Source organism: Chlorocebus sabaeus, chromosome 13, assembly GCF_047675955.1.
Source record: "Chlorocebus sabaeus isolate Y175 chromosome 13, mChlSab1.0.hap1, whole genome shotgun sequence".
Classification (NCBI taxonomy): domain Eukaryota; kingdom Metazoa; phylum Chordata; class Mammalia; order Primates; family Cercopithecidae; genus Chlorocebus; species Chlorocebus sabaeus.
In genome coordinates, this window is record NC_132916.1 from 56,060,611 (window position 1) to 56,083,245 (window position 22,635).

Sequence of the window (22,635 nt, forward strand, 5' to 3'; positions counted from 1 at the left end):
GATTTAAAATTCCAAACCACCTTCATCTCAGTTACTCTGCTGTAGTGTTTTTTTTTGTTTTTTTTTTGTTTTTTTTTTTTTGGTCCACAGCATTTATCACCTTTTAATACACTATATATTTTATTTTTATGTTAGGTCAATTGTTTGTTACTTGTTTTCCTGCACTAGAATGTAATCTTTGGTTTGCTCACTGATAAATTCTGTTTTGAATAAACAAATAGTATCTGGCAATAGATGTTCAATATATGCATATGCATAAATTTTTAAAAATGGAATTAATGGATCATAATCAATTGTCTTTTATTTCATTTGGGGGAAACTGAAGGAGAGAAGGGTGGGGTGAAATAAAACAATCTGCATTTCATTTATAGTGCTGCAAGTGCATCTATAAACAGAAATCCCTTTGAATAATAGTGAATACCTTTCAGTATTGTGATTATATAGGAACACAAAATGGATAGCTGAAGATATTAACCTTTCTGAATAGGAATGTAATGGAGTTATTCTTGATTTGATTCATTTTAAAGAATTATTTCTACTCTATTTTTTCAGAAGTGTCCCATATGAAGAGAGGATTTCTACATTGTTAAAATGGCTGGACCTGCCCAAAGCTGAAAGGTAATGTCGAGTATCAGAAAAGTGCTGGCATAGTGGCATATATATGGGTAAAAAATGAAGTTATTTCTTCACTTTAAATTACAATTTTTGGCTATTTTTGAAACAATGTGGCATTGCCTTTTAATGGGCACTTTTCATGAATTATTCCTGGCTGGGCAGGGGGGTCTCACTCATGTAATCCCAGCACTTTGGGAGGTTGAGGCAGGAGGATCACTTGAGCCCAGGAGTCCCAGACCAGCCTGGACAACATAGTGAAACCCTGTCTCTAAAAAAAAGTAAAGAAACCAGCTGGTCATGGTTGTACGCAGTTGTAGTCCTAACTACTTGGGAGGCTGTGGTGGGATGATCACTTGAGCTCAGAAGTTTGAGGCTGCAGTGAGCTATGATCATGCCATTGCCCTTCAGCCTGGGTGACACAGTGAGACTCTGTCTCAAAAATAAGATAAAGGAAATTATTCCTGAGAGCTGGTAACTTTTCGTTTTCGAAAATGTGGTTGACATTATTGAACGACAGAGATAGCGCTAACACCAGAGAGCAGAGGCAAATATCACAGAACCAAAGCCAGATGTGGAATGGAGCAGAGCTGGGAGCAGGCCTGACACTCAGTTATAAGGACTGACTCCAAGAGCCAGAGGTGCTCCATCAAGCCCATGCCCACAGATTGGAGTGAGCATGGAGGCTCATTGAAGGCTAACCAGGAGCTCCAGGTAAACAGTGCATCAGAAACCAGACACCGGAAGAAAGAACTTAGTATAACAGAACCAAGAATCAGCAAAAAGTCAGAAACTGGGAAACAGAAAGGACTGGGGCACACCAAAACTGGTCTTAACTGCAAGAACAAAACAGAATTTCACAACAGGGGCGTACCAGTGCTTATATCTGGGAAAGTCTTATTTACTTCCTGTCAGGAAACCTATCCTTGCTGGAGCCAAGTAGAACTACCGGGTCTGAACAAAGAGGAGGAGGTTAGAGAGAAAGAAAAGGCAATGGCCGGCAAGCCCGAGATCTACAAAATCCCCCAATCCAGCCTGTAAGTTTATCGCAAATTGATAACATATTTCTGTTTCAATTTTACCCTTAGACCCAGTTTTTATACCATGTATTTTGAAGAACCTGATTCCTCTGGACATGCAGGTGGACCAGTCAGTGCCAGAGTAAGTTTGTTTTGTTTTGTTTTAAAAAAACAAAACAATGTAAAATCATCTAACCCTAACCTGCAAAACAAAATAGTATTCTTTAACTTCTACTGAGCACAAATGTCTTTGATACATACACAAGAAGATCAAAATAGTTGAAGGTATAAAAGGGATGCCATGGTTCAACTGCCTTCTTAACCATAAAATAGTTGAAATTCTAGAAAGGACAACTGCGTTATTAACTATATCTTGAATCATTTGAAAAACTATCATTGAATACTTAGATGTGGCACTGTTGTTGCATATAATGAAAACATGAAGGCTAGATATTACACAAACCGATTCATACTAGTGTGGTGTATTTCAGGCTAAGTCACCTGCAAGTCCATTGTGGTATATCCAGCTGTCACTCTCCCACAGTTCATTTATAAGTTCCTTATAACTGGATTTAACATGTTATTGCCTCAGGCAGAGTTATTTCCCTTCTAGGATCCCATTATCATTGAAGTGGACTCTCTAATATAAGTTTATTCATTATCTAGGCCATTCTGTTATGATTTTACTACACAAACATAGTCCTTAAATATTGCTTTTAGCAAAACAAGTCATTCTGTCTTCTAAACTCCATTAAAGCCTCTATTGTCTCGGACATAATAGAAAGTTGCAAAGGCTGCCATGGGTATGGCATTTCCCCACCCCATGGAAACTCGTTGAACAATTGCCCTCAATTGGAATGCAAGCATATTCGTTCTGGCATCATGCCTTTGCAATTTCTCAGAAAAGCTTTTTTTCCTTCCTTCCTATTAGGCCAAAATGATTCATAATATAGGGACTTGCTCAAGCCTCACCACTTTTAAGCCTTGGGCCTCTGTTATATTCCTGCACAGCTCTAGACTGTATCACAGAATTGTACTCCTTTTCAGGTTACTCTAAGCGTAAACTATCTAAAATATATTTACCATGCCTTCTTTTTATTTTATTTTATTTTTTCTTTATTTATTTTTTGAGATGGAGTCTTGCTCTGTCACCCAGGCTGGAGTGCAGTGGCGCAGTCTTGGCTGTCTGCAACCTCCATGTCCCGAGTTCAAGCAATTCTCCTGTCTTAGCCTCCTGAGTAGCTGGGACTACAGGCATGCGCCACCATGCTAGGCTAATTTTTGTATTTTTAGTAGAGACGGGGTTTCACCATGTTGGCCAGGATGGTCTTGAACTCCTGACCTCAAGGTGATCCACCTGCCTCGGCCTCCCAAAGTGCTAGGATTACAGGCATGAACCACCTCGCCCAGCCGTTCTTTTCTATTTTAACTGTTAGCCGTGTTTGATATGATTTGTCATTTGAGAAGGGACACTGTATTTGCATTCGTTGCACCTCAGGAGCTGACTTGAGATTAGGCACCATGTCCTTCCCCCCCCCCCCCCCCATTCAGTGGTCTAGTTTAAAACCCAAGTACATTCTAAGTATAATTTTTAAAAGTGCTGCAAAGGAAAAGATCAAGGTTCCCTCAAGAGATCTATCTAGGCAGTCTCAATCTAGTCTAGAGTAGGGTGCAAATTTGGCCTGGTTAGGAGACTCTCCTCTGAGTGACAAAAAGGAAACAGAATTTGCAAGTGGGCTTATTGAGGAAGGAACTGTGCATATTGGAGGAACACTTAAAATGAGCAAATAGTCTGACAAACAATTGACTAGATGGCTCAGCAAGTAGACAGCGTGATCATGGTAAGAATAATAGTAGCAACTCACCCTTATTTGTGCTCTGCTGTGCCAGAGTTGTTGGACAAGCTATGAGAATTATCTCTCACCAATGTCTGCAGCATTGTGAAACAGGGAAGAGGGCTAAAAGGAAGCCCAGAGAAGGAGTCAGGCATCAAATTCTGCAGGGCCTTGCAAGTCCTTACAGGCTAGAAAAAGTAAAACGAGAAGCATTGTAATAAGGGAGGTGACAGGACCAGATCTGTGTGTGTTTAGAGATCACTTTTATTTTGTAAGAGGAAAAGACAGGTGGGAAGAGACAGGTTAGCTTTCCCAACATTCCAGAAAAGAGATAACAGTGACTTGGACTACGGTAGAGGCAACCATTGTGGATGGAAGATGATATAACTGAGATTCATTTAGGAGATAGACTTGGCATGACTTAGTGTGAGCTGGGTGAGGGGGTTGGGGGATCAAGATTGATTTCCTAGTTTCTATCATGTGCCGGCAGGTGGTCCCATTTATATTAATAAGACCACTAAAGGAGGGTAAGTTTGGGGAGATGCTTGTTTTGCAATTGAGGTGCCTGTGTTGTCCAAATGAAGATGTCCAGAAGGCAAATGAATGTGGATTTAAAGCTCAAAGGAGGTGAAGATCTGGGATATTAGCAGCATATAGATGGCGCATGGAAGTGGAGATGGCCTAAGGAGAAAGTAAAGTGAGAAAATAGAAGGGTTAGGACCAAATGTCACTTAAAACTTGAGGAGAAGAGGCAAATGAATGGAAGTCGAAGGTTTTGTGACTTCTTAATTATTATTGTGAGTTTTAATCACATACCTTTAATCAGAATTAATATGACTTATAAATTGACAGTAAAAAGGCTATTTTAGTTTGTTTTGGCCCATTCACTAAGTGGAAAACTTATCACTCAAACTTATCAAAGCTACTCAATTGTTTCCTATTATAGGAATTTCTTGTTTCTTTTCTTTGGCTGAGTGAGAGTTGGGGACTGGCATTTCATGTTCTATCGAGTGTGTACTTCGTGACAGAATCTGGTTTCAAGAAGTGTGTAATGAGTTGGGTTGCATGATCCCTTCCCTGCGAGAACTCATGCTCTCCTTGAGAGGCAGACAAGTACACAGATGATTTCAAAACTGTAGAGTCCAATGGCAGCCAGATGCCAGGGTGCTGGCAGAGGACAGAAGAAGGGGAGTTCTCGGTGTGGTTGGGGGAGTGAGTCAGATGACTATGTAAAAGAGGACATTATGTCATGACAACAGGTGGAAACAGTGACTCTCGCTGGCAAAGCAAAGTGTGGGTCACCCTAAGACTGAAGGCCAGGAAAGCATCTTGGAGTTGATGACGGATTGAGCAGTAGGTAGAGAGTGGCTTGTGTTCAAGTTCTGCTCTGTCCCTTATTAACTGAAGGACTGTGAACATGTCACTTAACTTCTTTAAACCTCAAGTTTCCTGACCTTTACAACTGGCCATTCCAGTAGCTCCATCCATGAATATTTGCTGTGAGGATTTCAAGAGACAATGCACTAAAGATCTTAACTCTATCAGGCTTGTAAAATTCCTTCTCAGAAAAAGAAAAAGAGAGGCAATCATTGTTATAATAGTACTCTGAGAGATAAAATATTTCTTTCCCCAATCCATTGCTATTATGCTTTCTTATTCTCTGGAAAAAAAAAAAAACACAGAAAATTTACATCAGTGAAATTTACTTAAACTTTATGTCAGTTCCATGAATTATATTCATAAAGTGTAGAAAATTTAAAAACACAAAGCAGTGAGTATAAACAATAAAATAAAAATGAACTCTAATTCTACTATTTAGAGACAACCACTCTCAATAGTACTTTGATATATTTCCTTTTAATATTCTGTGCATGCATGTTTACTAAGAAATGCTAAATATATTTCAAAACAAAATCAGGATTATGCAATATGTATACAGTTTGGTTTTCATTTTTAATGCTTAACATTGTTTGTGACTATTTTCCTATGCCATTGTTTTTTGTGTATGTGAGGGGATGGAGAGAGGGAGTTTCACTCTTTTGCCCAGGCTAGAGTGAAATGCTGCAATCTTGGCTTACCGCCTCCTGAGGTTCAAGTGATTCTCCTGCCTCAGCTTCCTGAGTAGCTGGAATTACAGGAATCTCCTGCCACCATGCCCAACTAATGTTTACATTTTTAGTAAAAATGGGGTTTCGCCATGTTGGCCAGGCTGGTCTCGAACTCCTGACTTCAGGTGATCCACCCGCCTCAGCCTCCCAAAGTGTTAGGATTACAGGCCTGAGCCACCACACCCAGCCCCATTGTTCTTTAAAAGTATCTTTTCATGGCTATAGAGTAAGTCTTCTTAAAAATGTGTCATCATTTATTTTTCCTTGAGGCCAAACTTGTTAGCTCACACCTGTAATTCCAACACTTTGAGAGGCTGAGGCAGGAGGATCACTTGAGCCCAGGAGTTTGAGACCAGCCTGGGAAACTTAATGAGATCTAATCTCTACAAAAAATTAAAGAATTAGCCAGGCATGATGCTGTCCACCTATGGTGCCAGCTACTCAGGAGGAGGATTGCTTTAGCCCATAAGATCAAAGCTGCAGTGAGCGGTGATTGTGCCACTTTACTCTAGCCTGGGCAACAGAGTAAGACCCTGTCCCTAAAAATAAATAAATAAATAATTTTTCCTTGCATTTAAATTATAAATCAATAATGTGATGACTGTGTTCATATGCAAGTCTCCATTTGTACTCCAAGTGTTGACTTAGGACAAATGCCCAGAAGTAGAATTATTGGGTTACAGATGCTGTTTTTAACTCTTTGGAAACCTATTGTCACATGACCCTCTGGAAGGTGTGTGACCTTTAGGCTGTCTTAGAAGTATCTGTCCACTCTTCTCTCTAACTTAGAGCATCACTATGAAAATCTTTACAGTTGGATAGTGTTTGTTGACATTCAGCATGGTTTCACGTATTTATTGGCCAGCAGGCTATCTTCCTTTGTAGGAAGCATGGTTTAGATTTTTGTTTATAGAAATTTAGGGAATTGGTATTTGATGAATATGGTAGCATGGGTGCTAGTGCTGGGCTCTGATGTTCTGTTTCAAAACCAGCAGTTTCAGAGACTGATATGTGTTTAATTTTTACTTGATTAGATAATGGTTTGGCTAATTAAGACAATTCATTATGACAATCTTCACTCCAAATTATTTTTTAGGTAATTAAAGCCTTACAGGTAGTAGATCATGCTTTTGGGATGTTGATGGAAGGCCTAAAGCAGCGGAATTTGCACAACTGTGTCAATATCATCCTTCTGGCTGACCATGGTATGCTTTTAAAAACATTCTTATTTTATTATTGATTATAATTTATCACTTCAGGAATCATACACAGATAACAGTGATATTTTAAATTCTCTACTTCTAGACCTAAAGTCTCTTGAAGAAGCAAGGAATGAATTGTGGTAGATTGTGATGAAAAGAGAACTACATTACATTTTCTAGTTTAATTATTCTAATAGTCCTGAAAACCTACCCATAGACACTATGTTTTGTAAAAGTGGAGTTAATGATATTTAACAGGGATGTGGTTGGGTTTTTATTCAATCTAAAGGGTGTTTTGGGGCCTTCATTCCAGCCATGGTTCGTTCATGTAGATTGGCTGCAGTTTACTGTAACTGGCAAGTTTTGCCACACCGTGTGTATTTTTTTTGGTTATGTAAATAGATGTGTGTTTATTCATAGCTTTTCATCTTTAAAGTTACTGTCACCTCACATTTCTCTACTTGAGGTTAACCCTTGATTTTGATTAACCTGAATGTTAAAGGAAGTGAAACAGTGGGGACACCCTCTCCAACCTCATGCAAAATGCATTCAAACAGTTCTGAAGTACATATGCACTCATTCTACAGAATTTTTTTTTTTTTTTTTTTTTTTTTTTGAGATGGTGTCTGACTCTGTCGCCCAGGCTGGAGTGCAGTGGGGCGATCTTGGCTCACTGCAAGCTCCACCTCCCGGGTTCATGCCATTTTCCTGCCTCAGCCTCCCGAGTAACTGGGACTACAGGCGCCTGCCACCACACCTGGCTAATTTTTTGTATTTTTAGTAGAGACAAGGTTTTACCATATTAGCCAGGATGGTCTTGATCTCCTGACCTCGTGATCCACCCACCTCGGCCTCCCAAAGTGCTGGGATTGCAGGCGTGAGCCACTGCGCCCAGCCTCTACAGATATTTTTTAAGTGCCTAGTCAGTGCTAGGTACTTTCCTAGATATGGAGTAGATCCTTCCTAGCTAGGGTAGTCAAAGTGTCTTCTTGAGGAGGACATTTAAAGTCAAGCCCCAATATCTGTAAAGGGACCAGTCATGGGGCATGAGGAGGAAAAAGAGTGTGTCTGTAGAACTTTTGTTCATATTTTAGAACATCCAGATAATGGGAAACATAGTAATGTATTTTTAAATTTTCTAAGGTTGTTCCCTAACACTTTGCCCTATTGTTTTAAAATTAAAGAGAAACTTTTTGTGTAATTTTGTTAAAAGAAATTAATTAAAATAATAATTTATATGCAAGCCAGACACCATGGCTCAGGCCTGTAATCCCCTCACTTTAGGAGGCCGAGGCTGGTGGATCACCTGAGGTCAGGAGTTCGAGACCAGCCTAGCCAATATGGTGAAATCCCGTCTCTACTAAAAATACAAAATTAGCCGGGTGTGGTGGCACACACCTGTAGTCCCAGCTATTCGGGAGGCTGAGACAGGAGAATCGCTTGAACCCGGGAAGTGGAGGCTGCAGTGAGGCAAGATCATACCACTGCACTATAGCCTGGGCAACACAGCAAGACTATCTCAAAAATATATATATATTATATGCAGTCTGAAAAATCTTCAAATAAAAAAAGTTAACTACCAAATCTTTTTATAGCACATACTCCTTATATAAATTTAAATTACTTTATACTTTTTTTTGAGACAGAGTCTTGTTCTGTCACTTAGGCTGGAATGCAAATGGCATGATCTCGGCTCACTACAACCGCCACCTTTGAGATTCAAATGATTCTCATGCCTTAGCCTCCTGAGTAGATGGGACTACAGGTGCACGCCACCACGCCACCATGTCTGGCTAATTTTTGTATTTTTTGGTAGAGATGGGGTTTATCATGTTGGCTAGGCTGGTCTCAAACTCCTGGCCTCAAGTGAGCCGCCCACCTCGGCCTCCCAAAGTGTTAGGTGTGAGCCACAGCCTAAATAATATACTTTTAAAAGTAAGAATTACTTCCATTAATCTATTATACGTTGAACAAATGATCTGTTTATAATATCCATCTGTGCTTCCCTCAAACATGACCCTTGTCCACTGCCACAATTTTCTGCCAGAGTAAAGTAATAGAGTGAATTGTGTAACTTCTCAGTGAAACTTGGTTTGAGATCTGTAACATAAAATGTCTTCTATTTGACATGACGGAAATCGACCGTTGCCATTTATATATGTTCAGTGGATTATTATGATTATTTTTTGATTCAGGAATGGACCAGACTTATTGTAACAAGATGGAATACATGACTGATTATTTTCCCAGAATAAACTTCTACATGTACGAAGGGCCTGCGCCCCGCATCAGAGCTCTTAATGTACCTCATGACTTTTTTAGTTGTAAGTATGAAGACACCTATATTAAAAAAAGGGTAAAACTGAAAATGAATAACCATAGTTCTCTAATTCTGAGAGGAAGTTGGGATTATCAGACTCCCTACTGACTTCTTGAGAAGACCACACAGAAACAAGTGGGAAATTCCCATGCTTAAGTACATTCTATAAAGTCTATGGTAATATCTAATATTGTTAAGTTGAAATGTATCCTACTGTGTTCTAAATGCTAAAATAATTCTTTGCTTGAAATAACTTTTAATTTAATTTTACCGGATCGTAGTTATTAATAAATGAATGTATCAAATTCATCTGAGTGGTTCACATTCTTTGCATTTGTTCGTTATCAATTGTAATGTCATTTATTTCTTTTTCTTTTGAAACAGTTAATTCTGAAGAAATTGTTAGAAACCTCAGTGTAAGTATACAATATTCTTAATACATATATTTAACTTAATGCAATTACCTTAATCTGGGTTTTTGAGAAATTCATATTTTATATTTCTAAGTCTAAGCTACTTGGAATTTATTTTTTAAATCTTCCATCAACATTATTTTATATGTGTATTAGTTGCTTTTATCTTAGCTGTTTTCATTTTGGAGCAGACACATCCAAAGAAATTAGTTTGCAATAATAGTAGCACTAAATCCTGGCTTATATTGAAAGGGCTGATGTCCCATTCAAAAGGGTGGCGTTAGCTTCAGGTAGCACCATTTTTTGTGTGACTAGTATAAGAGGATAGTGAATTACACCTCTTACAGATCTTTTTTTTTACAAGTCAAAAAGATAATCTCTTTACTCACTACTATAATTGCAACTGCTTTTGATTTGTTCCCACATCCCAAATTGTAAATAAATAAGTAGAGAAACTTCCAGATATCTTAAAGCAATATTTTTGAAAGTACAATTCACTACTCCTGGAGATACCTGGAATGGTCTTTTGTAATAGTTTTGTTATTTATTTATTTATATTTATTTTACCTTTACAGTGTTTGCTTTTATTAACTTTTTTTAAAAAAATTCAACTTTCATGTTAGATACAGAGGGTACACGTGCAGATTTGTTGCATCGGAATATTGTGTGAGTCTGAGGTTTCTAATATGGAGCCTATCGTCCTGGTAGCGAGCATTGTACCCAATAAGTAGTTTTTTAACCCACACACCTCCTCTTCCCTCTAGTAGTCCACAGTGTCTATTGTTCCCCTACTTACGTTCATGTGTGTTCAATGTTTAGCTCTCACTTATAAGTGAGAACATGCAGTATTTGGTTTTCTGTTCCTGTGTTAATTTGTTTAGGATTACGGCCTCCGGCTCCATTCATGGCGCTCCAAAGAACATGATTTCATTCTTTTTTATGGCTGTGTAGTATTCTATGGTGTATATGTACCACATTTTCTTTATCCAATCTACTATTGTTGAGCACCTGGGTTGATTCCATGTCTTTGCTATTATGAATAATGCAGCAATACACATATGAGTGTATGTGTGTTTTTGATAGAATGGTTTATTTTGGCGGAGGGTATATACACAGTAATGGAATTGCTGGGTAGAATCATATCTCTGTTTTAAGTTCTTTGAGAAATCTCTAGACTGTTTTCCACAGTGGCTGGACTAATTTACTCTTCCACCAACAGTATATAAGTGTTCTTTTTCTCTGCAACCTCACCATAGCATCTATTGTTTTTTGACTTTTGAGGGGTGGCCATTCTGACTAGTGTGAGATGGTATCTCATTGTGGTTGTCATTTGTTGACAAAAACAAGCAATTGGGAAAGGACTCAATAAACGGTGCTGGGATAACTAGCCAGCCATGTGGATGTTGAAACCAGACCCCTACCTTTTGCCATATATCAAAATTAACTCAAAATGGATTAAACATTTAAATGTAAGACCTCAAACTATAAAAATCCTGGAAGGCAACCTAGGAAATATCCTTCTTGACCTAGGTCTTGGCAAATAATTTTTGGCTAAGTCCCCAAAAGCAATTACAACAAAACAAAAAATAGACAGATGAGACCTAATTAAACTAAGAGCTTCTGCATAGCCAAAGAAACTATCAACAGAGCAAACAGCCTACAGAATGGGAGAAGATATTCACAAACTATACATCCAAGAAGGGCCTAATATCCAGAATCTATAGGGAATTTAAACAAATCAACAAGCAAAAAACAACCCCATTAAAAAGCAGGCAAAAGAAATGAAGAGACACTTCTCAAAAGAAGACATACAAGTAGCCAGCAAACATGTGAAAAAATACTCAGCTTCATTAATTTTCAGAAAAATGCAAGCCAAAACCATGATGGAATAGTTTTTATAGTTACATATTTAAAATATATTCACAAATATACATCTGCTACATGAAATTCATGAGTTCACTATTGTTTGCAATGCGACTATAACTATTTGAGTACAGGGGGTATGCAGCAACAGGCTTACCTTGGTTTATTGTGCTTCACTGCATTCTGCTTTGCAGATGTTGCATTTTTTTACCAATTGAAGGTTTTGTGGCAACTCTGCATTGAGCACGTCTATCCAGTGCCATTTTTTCAACAGCATGTGCTTGCTTCATGTCTGTGTGTCACCTTTTGTTAATTCTCACAGTACTTCAAATTTTTCATTATTATTATATATGCTCTGGTGATCTGTGATCAGTTATCTTTGATGTTACTATTGTAATTGTTTTGGGGCCTCCTGAATCCTACCCACAGAAGATGGCAAACTTAACAGATAAATGTTACGTGTGTGCTGATTGCTTCACAAACTGGCTGTTTCCCTTCCCGTCCCCTTCCTCTCCTCTGGACTCTCTATTCCCTGAGGCATAACGATATTGAAATTAGGCCAATTAGTAACACTACAATGGCTTCTAAATGTTAAAGTAAAAGGAATAGTTACACATTTCTCATTTTAAATCAAAAGCTAGAAATGATTAAGCTTAATGAAGAAGGCATGTTGAAAGTTAAGATAGGCCAAAAGCTAGGCCTGTTGCACCAGACAATTAGCCAAATTGTCAAAACAAAGGAAAAGTTCTTGAAGGAAATGAGAAGTGCTATTCTAGTGAATATATAAATAATAACAAAGTGAAACAGCCTCATTGCTGACATGGAGAAAGTTTTGGTGGCTGGATACAAAATCAACCAGCCACAACAGTCTTTTAAGCCAAAACCTAATTCAGAGCAAGACGCTAACTCTGTTCAACTTTATGAAGGCTGAGATGGGTGAGGAAGTTGCAGAAGAAAAGTTTAAAGCTAGCAGAGGTTTGTTAGTGAGGTTTAAAGAAAGAAGCCTTCTGGCCAGGTGAGGTGGCTCACGCCTGTAATCCTAGTACTTTGGGAGGCTGAGGCGGATGGATCACTTGAGGTCAGGAGTTTGAAACCAGCCTAGCCAACATGGTGAAACCCCATCTCTACTAAAAATACACAAAAAAATTAGCCGGCATGGTAGTGGGCACCTGTTATCCCAGCTACTTGGGAGGCTGAAGCAGGAGAATTGCTTGAACCCGGAAGGTGGAGGTTGCAATGAGCTGAGATCATGCCACTGCACTCCAACCTAGTCAACAGAGTGAGACTCTATCTAAAAGAAAAAAAAAAAAAAAAAAAAAAAAGAAGCCTTCTCCATAACAGAAAAGTGCAAGGTGAAGCAGCAAGTATTTGTGATGATATAGAAGCGGCAGTAAGTTATCCAGAAGATCTAGCTAAGATCATTGATGAAAATGGCCACACTAAGCAACGTATTTTCAATGTAGAGGAAACAGCCTTCCATTGGAAGAAGATGCCATCTAGGACTTTCATAGCTAGAGAACAGAAGTCATTGTTGACTTCAAAACTTCAAAGGACAGGCTGACTCTTTTATTAGGGGCTAATGCAGCTGGTGACTTGAAGTTGAGCCAATGCTCATTCTGAAAATCCTAGGACCCTTATGATTTATGCTCAATCTACTCTACCTGTGCTCTGTAAATGGAAGAACAAAGCCTGCATGACAGCTCACCTGTTTATAACATCCGTTTCCTGAATATTTTAAACTCACTGTTGAGACTTTCTGCTCAGAAAAAAAGATTCCTTTCTAAAGATTGCTACTTACTGAGAATATACCTGGTCACCCAAGAGCTCTGATAGAGATGTACAAGGAGATGGATATTTTCATGTCTGCTAACACAACATCTATTCTGCAGGCCATGGATCAAGGAGCAATGTTAACTTTTAAGTCTTATTCTTTAAGAAATACATTTCATAAGACTATTGTCATAAATAATACCTCTCATCTGAGCAAAGTATTATAAAGTGAAAACCTTCTGGAAATGATTCACCACTCTAGATACCATTAAAAACATTTGTGATTTGTGGGAGGTCAAAATATCGGCATTAATAGGAGTTTGGAAGAAATTGATTCCAACCCTCCTGGATAACTTTGAGGGGTTCATGACTTCAACAGAGGAAGTAATTACAGTCGTGGTAAAAATAGCAAGAGAGGCCAGGCGTGGTGGCTCATGCCTGTAATCCCTGCACTTTGGGAGACCAAGGAGGGCAGATCATGAGGTCAGGAGATCGAGACCATCCTGGCTAACATGGTGAAACCGCGTCTATACTAAAGATACAAAAAATTAGCTGGGCGCAGTGGTGGGCGCCTGTAGTACCAGCTACTGGGGAGGCTGAGGCAGGAAAATGGCGTGAACCTGGGAAGCGGAGCTTGCAGTGAGCCGAGATCACACCACTGCACTCCGGCCTGGGCTACAGAGCCAGAATCTGTCTCAAAAAAAAAAAAAAAAAAAGAGAGAGAGAGAGAGAACTAGAATCAGAAATGGAGCCTGTAGCTGTGACTGAATTGCTATAATCTCATGAGAAAACTTGAACAGATGAAGAGCTGCTTCTTATGGGTGAGTAAAGAAAGTGGTTTCTTGAGATGGAATCTAACCCTGTGAAGATGCCATAAACATTGTTGAAAAGACAACAAAGGATTTAAAATATTCCATAAACTTGGTGGATAAAGCAGCAGCTTTGAGAGGACTTGAGAGGATTGACTCTAATTTTGAAGGAATTTCTACTGTGTAAAATGCTATAAAACAGTTTTGGATGCTACAGAGAAATACTTTGTGAAAGGCAGAGTCCACTGATGCAGCCAACTTCATTTTTGTCTCATTTTAAGAAATTACCACAGCCACCTCAGCCTTCAGCAACCACCATTTTGATCAGTCAGCAGCCATCAACATTAAAGCAAGGCCCTCTACCAGCAAAAAGATGACAACTCACTGAAGGCTCAGAGGATCATTGGCATTTTTAGCAATTAAGAAATTTAAAATTCAGGTATGTACTTTTTAGACATAGTGCTGTTGCACACTGAAAAGATTATAGTATAGTGTAAACATGACTTTTATGTGCACTGGAAAACCAGTTCATACAACTTGCTTTATTGTGGTGGTCTGGAACTGAGTTCAAAATATCTCCAAGGTATGCCTGTAGAGTAAAATCTCTGAGGATGGAGTGCGAAGGACTGCAGATGAACACTGAGCAAAGACTGGTTAATATAATCTGGGACCCACTGCAAGTTTCAAGTAGAATGGCCTTTAGAGCAGAAATTCTTTACAGTAATGATCACTCTGTTTTTCTCTCAACACCTTCCAGTATGCTGAGCTTGAGTAAAAACTGTAGACATTCTTGCACCCTCTTCTGGTGAAATGTATACATGCAATGTGTTCATGCTGAGTGGATGCATAGTTCAGAAGTTTCAACATGCGCACTCTCTAAATCCACATATGGTTTTCTTTCTGTTTCATCACCTCATGATCCCCATAACTGAAGCTCTGTTGGTGAGGAAGGGTAAATCTCTAATAATCCCAGTTGTGCAAGGGGATTGAGTATCGCCGGCTTTGGAAATCCGTTGTATGGCATCACAGATATGGACTGGGCCTGGAGTTACAGAGCCCCAAAGAAATGAACTACCATTTCACATAGTCCATCCTTCCCAGGAAAGTATTTCATGTGGTATTACAATATTCCCAGCAGTGCTGTTTTGTGGACCTATATTGAGTTTATTTTGGACAGACATAACCAAGCATGAAGTGGCAACTTTTTAAGTTCTACAGCACTCTGACTACATGAGAGACATCACTACCATTTATTCTGAGATAAAATGTCAAAAACTGGGCCGGGCGTGGTGGCTCATTCCTGTAATTCCAGCACTTTGGGAGACCGAGGTGGGTGGATCACTTGAGGTCAGGAGTTCAAGACTATCCTGGCCAACATAGTGAAACGTCTTCTCTATTAAAAATACAAAAATTAGCCGGGCATGGTGGTGGATACCTGTAATCCCAGCTACTCTGGAGGTTGAGGCAGGAGAATTGCTTGAACCCAGGAGGTGGAGGTTGCAGTGAGCCAAGATCACACCACTGCACTCCAGCCTGGGTGATAGCGCAAGACTCAGTCAAAAGAGAGAGAGAGAGAGAGAGAGAGAGAGAAGAAAAAAGTCAAAAATTGTATCTCAACTCTGGAGACTTCATTCCAAATTCTCGAATGCAAAGAATCACTGGTACTTCTTCGCAGGTAGGCAGTGTGCCTTTCGTTTTCTCTGGATTTACTCTGGCTACACACAAGTGTGACGGATTACACACAGGGACAATTTATAGTTGATTCCTTGCATCTTGGAGGAAGCTGCATACTCGGCAGCTGCCAGCTTGTGCCTGCCTGCAAGTTACAAAAATATTGGCTTAAGAGAGAAGTAATGATAAATAAAACAGTAGAAGCATAAGAAGCCTGGAAAATATACCAAAATAGACAAGAAAAACTGGCAAAAATATGTTTGCAATATATACTTTTGTTTTTCCTCTTTTATTCTCTAAACTCTCCTTGCTCTCCCACTGTCTGTATTTTGTTTAAATTTTATTTGTGTAAATTATGTGCTTCATAATTTCTCTTATTTTTCTTATCTAAATTGTCCCTGAGATAATAGTGACACACACTTGTTAATGTATATGATATATTGTGGTTTAAAATAAATAAGAAAATGAGGAAATAGGAAAAATTTCATCTTCTTTGTTTATGGTTTTTCTTCTTGTTTCTCAAAATGGTCATGAGGGAGAGAAAGTTCCTTTGTAGTTCTATTTCTCATTACCTCATTTTTCTTTTACATAAATAGATACCAATGTGATTTGCATTTCTACAATTTTAAAATATGCCATACAGTCATAATTATTAAAGAAACAAAATTTTACTCCAATTTGTAAGGAACCCACGATATTTTTTACAAATAGGGAGATTATAATAGGTTTCAAAAGCCATTGACTTGATTGGAAAACTAAGCAAATGTAGGTTATTTAAAAGATAAATTGAGTCTGTTGGAAAGTACTTTTTTGTGCAATTAAAGTAAATTAAAAGTGACACACACTTGATATATATGATATATTGTGGTTTAAAATAAATGAGAAGAGAAAATAGGAAAAATTTCATTTTAAAGTAATTTAAAACTACTTTTAAATATTTTTACTCATATCTACTAATATGGTATTTATTTTTATATGTAATTTAGACTCAAAAGTTGTCATTGTCTTTCTAAATCTAGATGTCTGTCCATTTCTGTTAAAAAAGAGGGTAATTTATAGTGGTTTACTATATAATATATATGGTTATATATGATACATGATATAACCATATATCATATATTATATATAATATATAATATAGCCATATATCATATATTATATAGTTCTATATGATATATGGTATATGGTTATATAATCTATATTATATAATATATAATTATATATATATATTTTATATATAAAATATATAATACGGTTTTATATTATATATTATATAATATAGTTTATATTATATATTATATAATATAGTTTATTATAATATATATTATATAATATAGTTTCTTTATTATATATTATATAGTTATATATTATATATTATATAATATATTATAGTTATATATTATATATAATATAAATATATAATACATAACTATTATACAATATATAATACATAACCATATATCGTATATCATATTTTATAATATATAGTAATATATTATGCATTATATATGATGATATGTATATATGTGTGATGATATATAGTTATATATTATACATTATATATGATATAGTTATGTATTATACATTACATGTGAAATATATAATATATAACCATATATCACATATCATATATTTTATAATATATAGTCATATATTATATATTATATATAGTGATATGTATATATGATATGTGATATATATGATATACAGTTATATATAATACATTATATAGGATATATAGTTATATATAATATATATGGTTAGATATTATATATAATATATGGTTATACGCACATACACCCCCCCACCAGGAATAAAAACTGAAAACATTAACTGATAATTTAAATCAGATTTTTTATTTTTTTGAGAGAGTCTCACTCTGTGGCCCAGGCTGGAATGCAATGGCATGATCTTGGCTTACTGCAACCTCTGCCTCCTGTGTTAAATCAGATTTTTAATTGCAACCTGATTATCATTGCAATGATAAAAGTAATAACCAGGGAATCTGACTACATCGGTAATAGGTTTAATATTCCTATTGTATTAGCCAAGCTGAAATCCCCTTACCTTTAAAAGGTGCTTCATAAATTGACGTAGAAGATGAACTTTTAAAATTAATTTGCATATCTTCTGTATCATACGGAAATACTTACTTGCTTTTCAGTGCCGAAAACCCGATCAGCACTTCAAACCCTATTTGACTCCTGATTTGCCAAAGCGACTACACTATGCCAAGAACGTCAGAATCGACAAAGTTCATCTCTTTGTGGATCGACAATGGCTGGCTGTTGGGTTCGTGCATCTATTTGCTTATCTCATAATGCCTTTAACAACCATCTGTCATTATAAGTCTACTTAACCTTACCCTGCTATTATCATCACTGTGAATTTTCCTGAGCATTGATATTTTCTTGACTTTTTGCATGCTATTTAGCAGTTCTGCATTTGAAGTGATTGTTATTAGATTACTGATTTTAGCATCCTTATCTTCACAATATAGGTGAGAATGAGGGGTAAGGCTAAGACTGTGCCCAGGGACTGTAAGTGCCAGCACCTTCTTACCCCCACTATGCTGTCCATTAAGGCAGCAGACAGAGGATATCAGCTGTCTTTCAGCCTGATAGAGAGTGAGTGATTACACAACTCTTTAAGACCTTTGTCATCTTTGTGGTTTTTATAAAAGAGCACATATAGGGCTGTAAGACCAAGCTAATGAATTAGTTGTAACATTTATTTCTTATTACTATTTATAATTGTAATTTATGTTGATTATTGAAACATTTGCAAAATTTAAATGTGCTTAGAGAAAACAAAAACCATTTTTGACTTTGTGCATACTATTTAGCAGTTCTGCATTTCAAGTGATTGTTATTACACATTATGACTTACTCCATCCCAAATAACCAATTAATCCATTGATTCAACGTTTTATTGTATGCTTGTCATGTATGCGCCAGGCCCTGCTCTAAGCATTTGAGATACAGATCTGTCTCCTGCTCTCATGTACTGTAGTGGAAAAAACTGAAAATAAGCCAGCAAACAAATAAATATACACTTTGTGATAGCTAAACTGACAATTCCTATTTTTGAATTTCATACTAGCACTTTTTTCCTCATGCATAAGTAGATATAAAAAGTATCTGGACTTTACGGCATTTTTCTAGCCTATTTAATATGTATGAATGTAATGCCAGGGGGATAGAATGACAATGGCAATACAGTGGCTAAGAGATGTTTAACAAAGAAAAAGGAGATGACACTTTGGGAGGCCGATGTGCACAGGTCACTTTAGGTCCGGAGTTCGAGACCAGCCTGGCCAACATAATGAAAAATACAAAAAATTTATAAAAATACAAAAATTAGCCAGGCATGGTGGCACAGTAATCCAAGCTACTTGAGAGGCTGAGGCAGTTGAATTGCTTGAACCCGTGAGGCGGAGGTCGCAGTGAGCCAAGATGGCACCACTGCACTCCAGCCTGGGCAACAGATCAAATTAGTATTTGATTCCATCAAAAAAAAAAAAAAAAAAAAAAAAAACAAGGGAAGAAAGGAAAGGAAAGCAAAGGAAAAGGAGATGAAAGAAGACAAGGGACAAGGGAATTAGGCTCCAACATTCAGGATCAGGAACTGGGAATTTGGCTAAGCCTATTCTACAAAATAACCTGGAAACCTGTTTGGCCTGAGAGTGCAGTTTCACAGTGGTTCACTAGATGGCACGGACCCCTCTCTTTGGGATCAAAGTTCATTAACCCTTTGTGTACTGTGGCTCAGGACATACTCTAGAAAGTATTTTCCTTAAATATGTGAACTAAATTAAGCTCTACTAATACTATATACAATTTTTAGTAACTTAGGTATGTAATATATAAATATATGTCCAAGTTGGGGTGCATTCTGCAAATATTTACTGGTGAGAGTCTAACACCAAAGAAGTTAGGTCACTGGTACAGGAGAAAGGGCTATAAAGTGAGAGCTCACCCACCCAAATACCTCTGGGTATCATGCATTAATACCCAATCTCAAATGGTGAGCTGTTTATTCTTTTAAAAACCAGCACCGAAATGTTAAAAGAACTGCAACCCAAGAGTTCACAGTCAGGCTCCCCACCTGGCTAGGTTGTGGGAACTAGGAAAAATTAATATCTTAGAGTCTAATTTTTCTCATCTGTAACACAGGATTAGCCTAGTTTTATTAGTTTCTTGTCATTAACATATGAAGTAAACTAATTTACATCAAAGGAAATTTTGAATACAGCCTTAACAAGAGAGCAAGTGAAGAATCTAATCTGGGCCAGGCACGGTGGCTCATGCCTGTAATCCCAGCACTTTGGGAGGCTGAGATGAGCAGATCACAAGGTCAGGAGTTCCAGACTAGCCTGGCCAACATGGTGAAACCCCATCTCTACTAAAAAAATACAAAAATTAACCAGGCCTAGTGGTGTGTGCCTGTAATCCCCGCTACTCGGGAGGCTGAGGCAAGATAATTGCTTGAACCCGGGAGGCGGAGGCTGCAGTGAGCCGAGATCGCACCACTGCACTCCAGCCTGGGCAACAGAGCAAGACTCTGTCTCAAAAAAAAAAAAAGAATCTAATCTCATTAAATCCTGGATTCACTCTCTCCAACTCTTAAAACACAAGCCTCTGGCTACTTATTTTCTAGTGAAGGTACATCATCTTTAGTATAATGTGCATTATTTGATAACTAGTTTAGATCCCTTTTGCACAATTATAGCAAATTTCAACAGTTTGTATAATCTATTTTCATCATCATCATCATCTTTATTTTGCCTAAAATGTGTTAGATTTTACTAATTTGGGGAAACCTGATGTTTTGATATAGTAGAAGTATTAGTAAAGTGCTTTTTTAAAAATAACATGAATATTAGCTTTTTATTTTGGAACAACAACTGACAAATAAATTTCAGGCACCTTTTTAAGAACTAGAGATAACCAACAAAACACCCAACCAAAGGATCTTTCCCCAGGTAGGAAGATAACAACTATAATCAGGTGGGATAACTATTGCACAAGTACAAGGCTCAAGGAAGCAAAAATTACAGACCCAGCTGTGAATGTCAAGGAGCATCAGAGAATGCTTCCTGATAAGGGTGGTTGCTGACTGGGTTTTGGAAGACTCACGATGGGACAGGATACATGTTGCCATATAGCAGGTCTGCCATGTAGTCTGTGGGCTGTACAGTAGCATCCTGCTAACAAGGTGAGTGGGAGTGGAAATGGAATCTTTGCTCAGCTCACCAAGCCTTAATGGGGGCTGCACTGGTAGGAGGAAGGGGATTCATTATTGTTGTTGTTGTTGTTGTTATTGTTTTTGCCAAAAGTGCCATCTGCTTGCCAAACCTTGAACACTGCCAGGCTGCATCCTTCAAAAGGCACCTTTTTTTCTCTCAATGATCTGCCCAGAGCACCTTTTTTTTTTTTTTTTGAGATGGAGTCTCGCTCTATCGCTCAGGTTGGAGTGCGGTGGTGCGATCTCAGCTCACTGAAAGCTCTTCCTCCCAGGTTCACGCCATTCTCCTGCCTCAGCCTCCTGAGTACTACAGGTACTACCTCCTGGGACTACAGGCACCCTCCACCATGTCCAGCTAATTTTTTGTATTTTTAGTAGTGACAAGGATTCACCGTGCTAGCCAGATGATCTCCTGACCTCGTCATCTGCCCTCCTTGGCTTCCCAAAGGGCTGGGATTACAGATGTGAGCCACTGCACCCGGCCTGAGCACCTTTTTAAAGCCAGCAGTAGCTCTAGGGCAAGGAAGGGTAAAGAGAAGGAGGCAGGTTTCCAGATGGAAGAACTAGATTCCAGCAGTTGCAAGTAGTTCTGCATTGCTGGAGCACTGAGTGCGTGAAGCTGTCATGTGTACAAAGGACCTTATCTGAAATGGCAAAGGAGTGTGACTTTGATCTTGAAGAAAGTAGGCCGTTGGTAGATACAGGTGGCTTGAGGTGAATACAGGGATATCTGTACTTGGAGAGTTCCTTTGAGATGCTACATGGACAAGAATGGTCTAGCACAGTGGTCCACAACCCTTTAGGCACCAGGGACTGGTTTCATGGAAGACAGTTTTTCCAGGGTCAGGGCGGGAAGTGGGGGATGGCTTCAGAATGATTCAGGCGCATGACATTTATTGTGCACTTTATTTCAGTTATTATTACACTGTAATATATAATGAAATAATTTTACAACTCATCATATTGTAGAATCGGGGAGCCCTGAGCTTGTTTTCCTGCAACTAGATGGTCCTATCTGGGGGCGATAGGAGACAGTGACAGATCATCAGGCATTAGATTTTCATAAGGAGTATACAACTTATATTCATTGCATGGGCAGTTCACAATAGGATTCATGGTCCTGTGAGAATCTAATGCCACTGCTGATCTGACAGGAGGCGGAGCTCAGGCGGTGATGCTCACTGACCCACCACTCACCTCCTGCTGTGTGGCCTGGTTCCTAACAGGTGTGGGACCATGGCCCAGGGGTTGGGGACCCCTAGTCTAGTGTGAAACAGGGAAGCCTGTTAGAAAGGTATGTAGTGATCCATTCCTGGGCACGATGGCAGCCCCAATGGAGTCCATGAAGCCACGGGGATGGTGAAACTGTATATAGTGCATCACCGGGAAGGTATTATGGTTAACTTAGAAGCCACAGTTTCTAGGATAGTCTTGCTTTTATCATATTCTGTCTGACGTTTGTTCTCATTAGAACATAGGTTTTTATTTCCAGTAGTGTTAAATAAGATTAGGGGTGTGTGTGGGGGGGGAGGGGTGTGTGTGTGTGTGCATGTGTGTGTGTCCGAGAGGGAAGATTCAGAAGTTCTGAAGGCAGGATGATCAATTCGGGAACTTGTTCAGGTCAGAGGATCCAGCTTAGAATGGTGGCAGTAGGCCGGGCATGGTGGCTCATGCCTGTAATTCCAGCACTTTGGGAGGCTGAGGTGGTTGTATCACCTCAGGTCAGGAGTTCAAGACCAGCCTGGCTAACATGGTGAAACCCCGTC

The 22,635-nt window shown here is 38.4% G+C and overlaps 1 protein-coding gene across 3 annotated transcripts in view; it reads left to right on the top strand.

The window, feature by feature from the left end:
- Window positions 1–22,635, top strand: part of ENPP3 (ectonucleotide pyrophosphatase/phosphodiesterase 3) — a 96,724-nt gene that overhangs the window by 42,151 nt on the left and 31,938 nt on the right. For all 3 annotated transcript variants that reach the window (XR_012095043.1, XM_008007027.3, XM_008007029.3), the window contains exons 10-15: window positions 553–618; window positions 1,701–1,773; window positions 6,671–6,779; window positions 8,972–9,100; window positions 9,481–9,512; window positions 17,787–17,914. Coding sequence is in view for 2 of the 3 variants with exons in the window: in XM_008007027.3 (XP_008005218.3) it covers window positions 553–618; window positions 1,701–1,773; window positions 6,671–6,779; window positions 8,972–9,100; window positions 9,481–9,512; window positions 17,787–17,914 (537 nt within the window). In the remaining variant the exon portion in view is untranslated. The remainder of the gene's footprint in view (window positions 1–552; window positions 619–1,700; window positions 1,774–6,670; window positions 6,780–8,971; window positions 9,101–9,480; window positions 9,513–17,786; window positions 17,915–22,635) is intronic.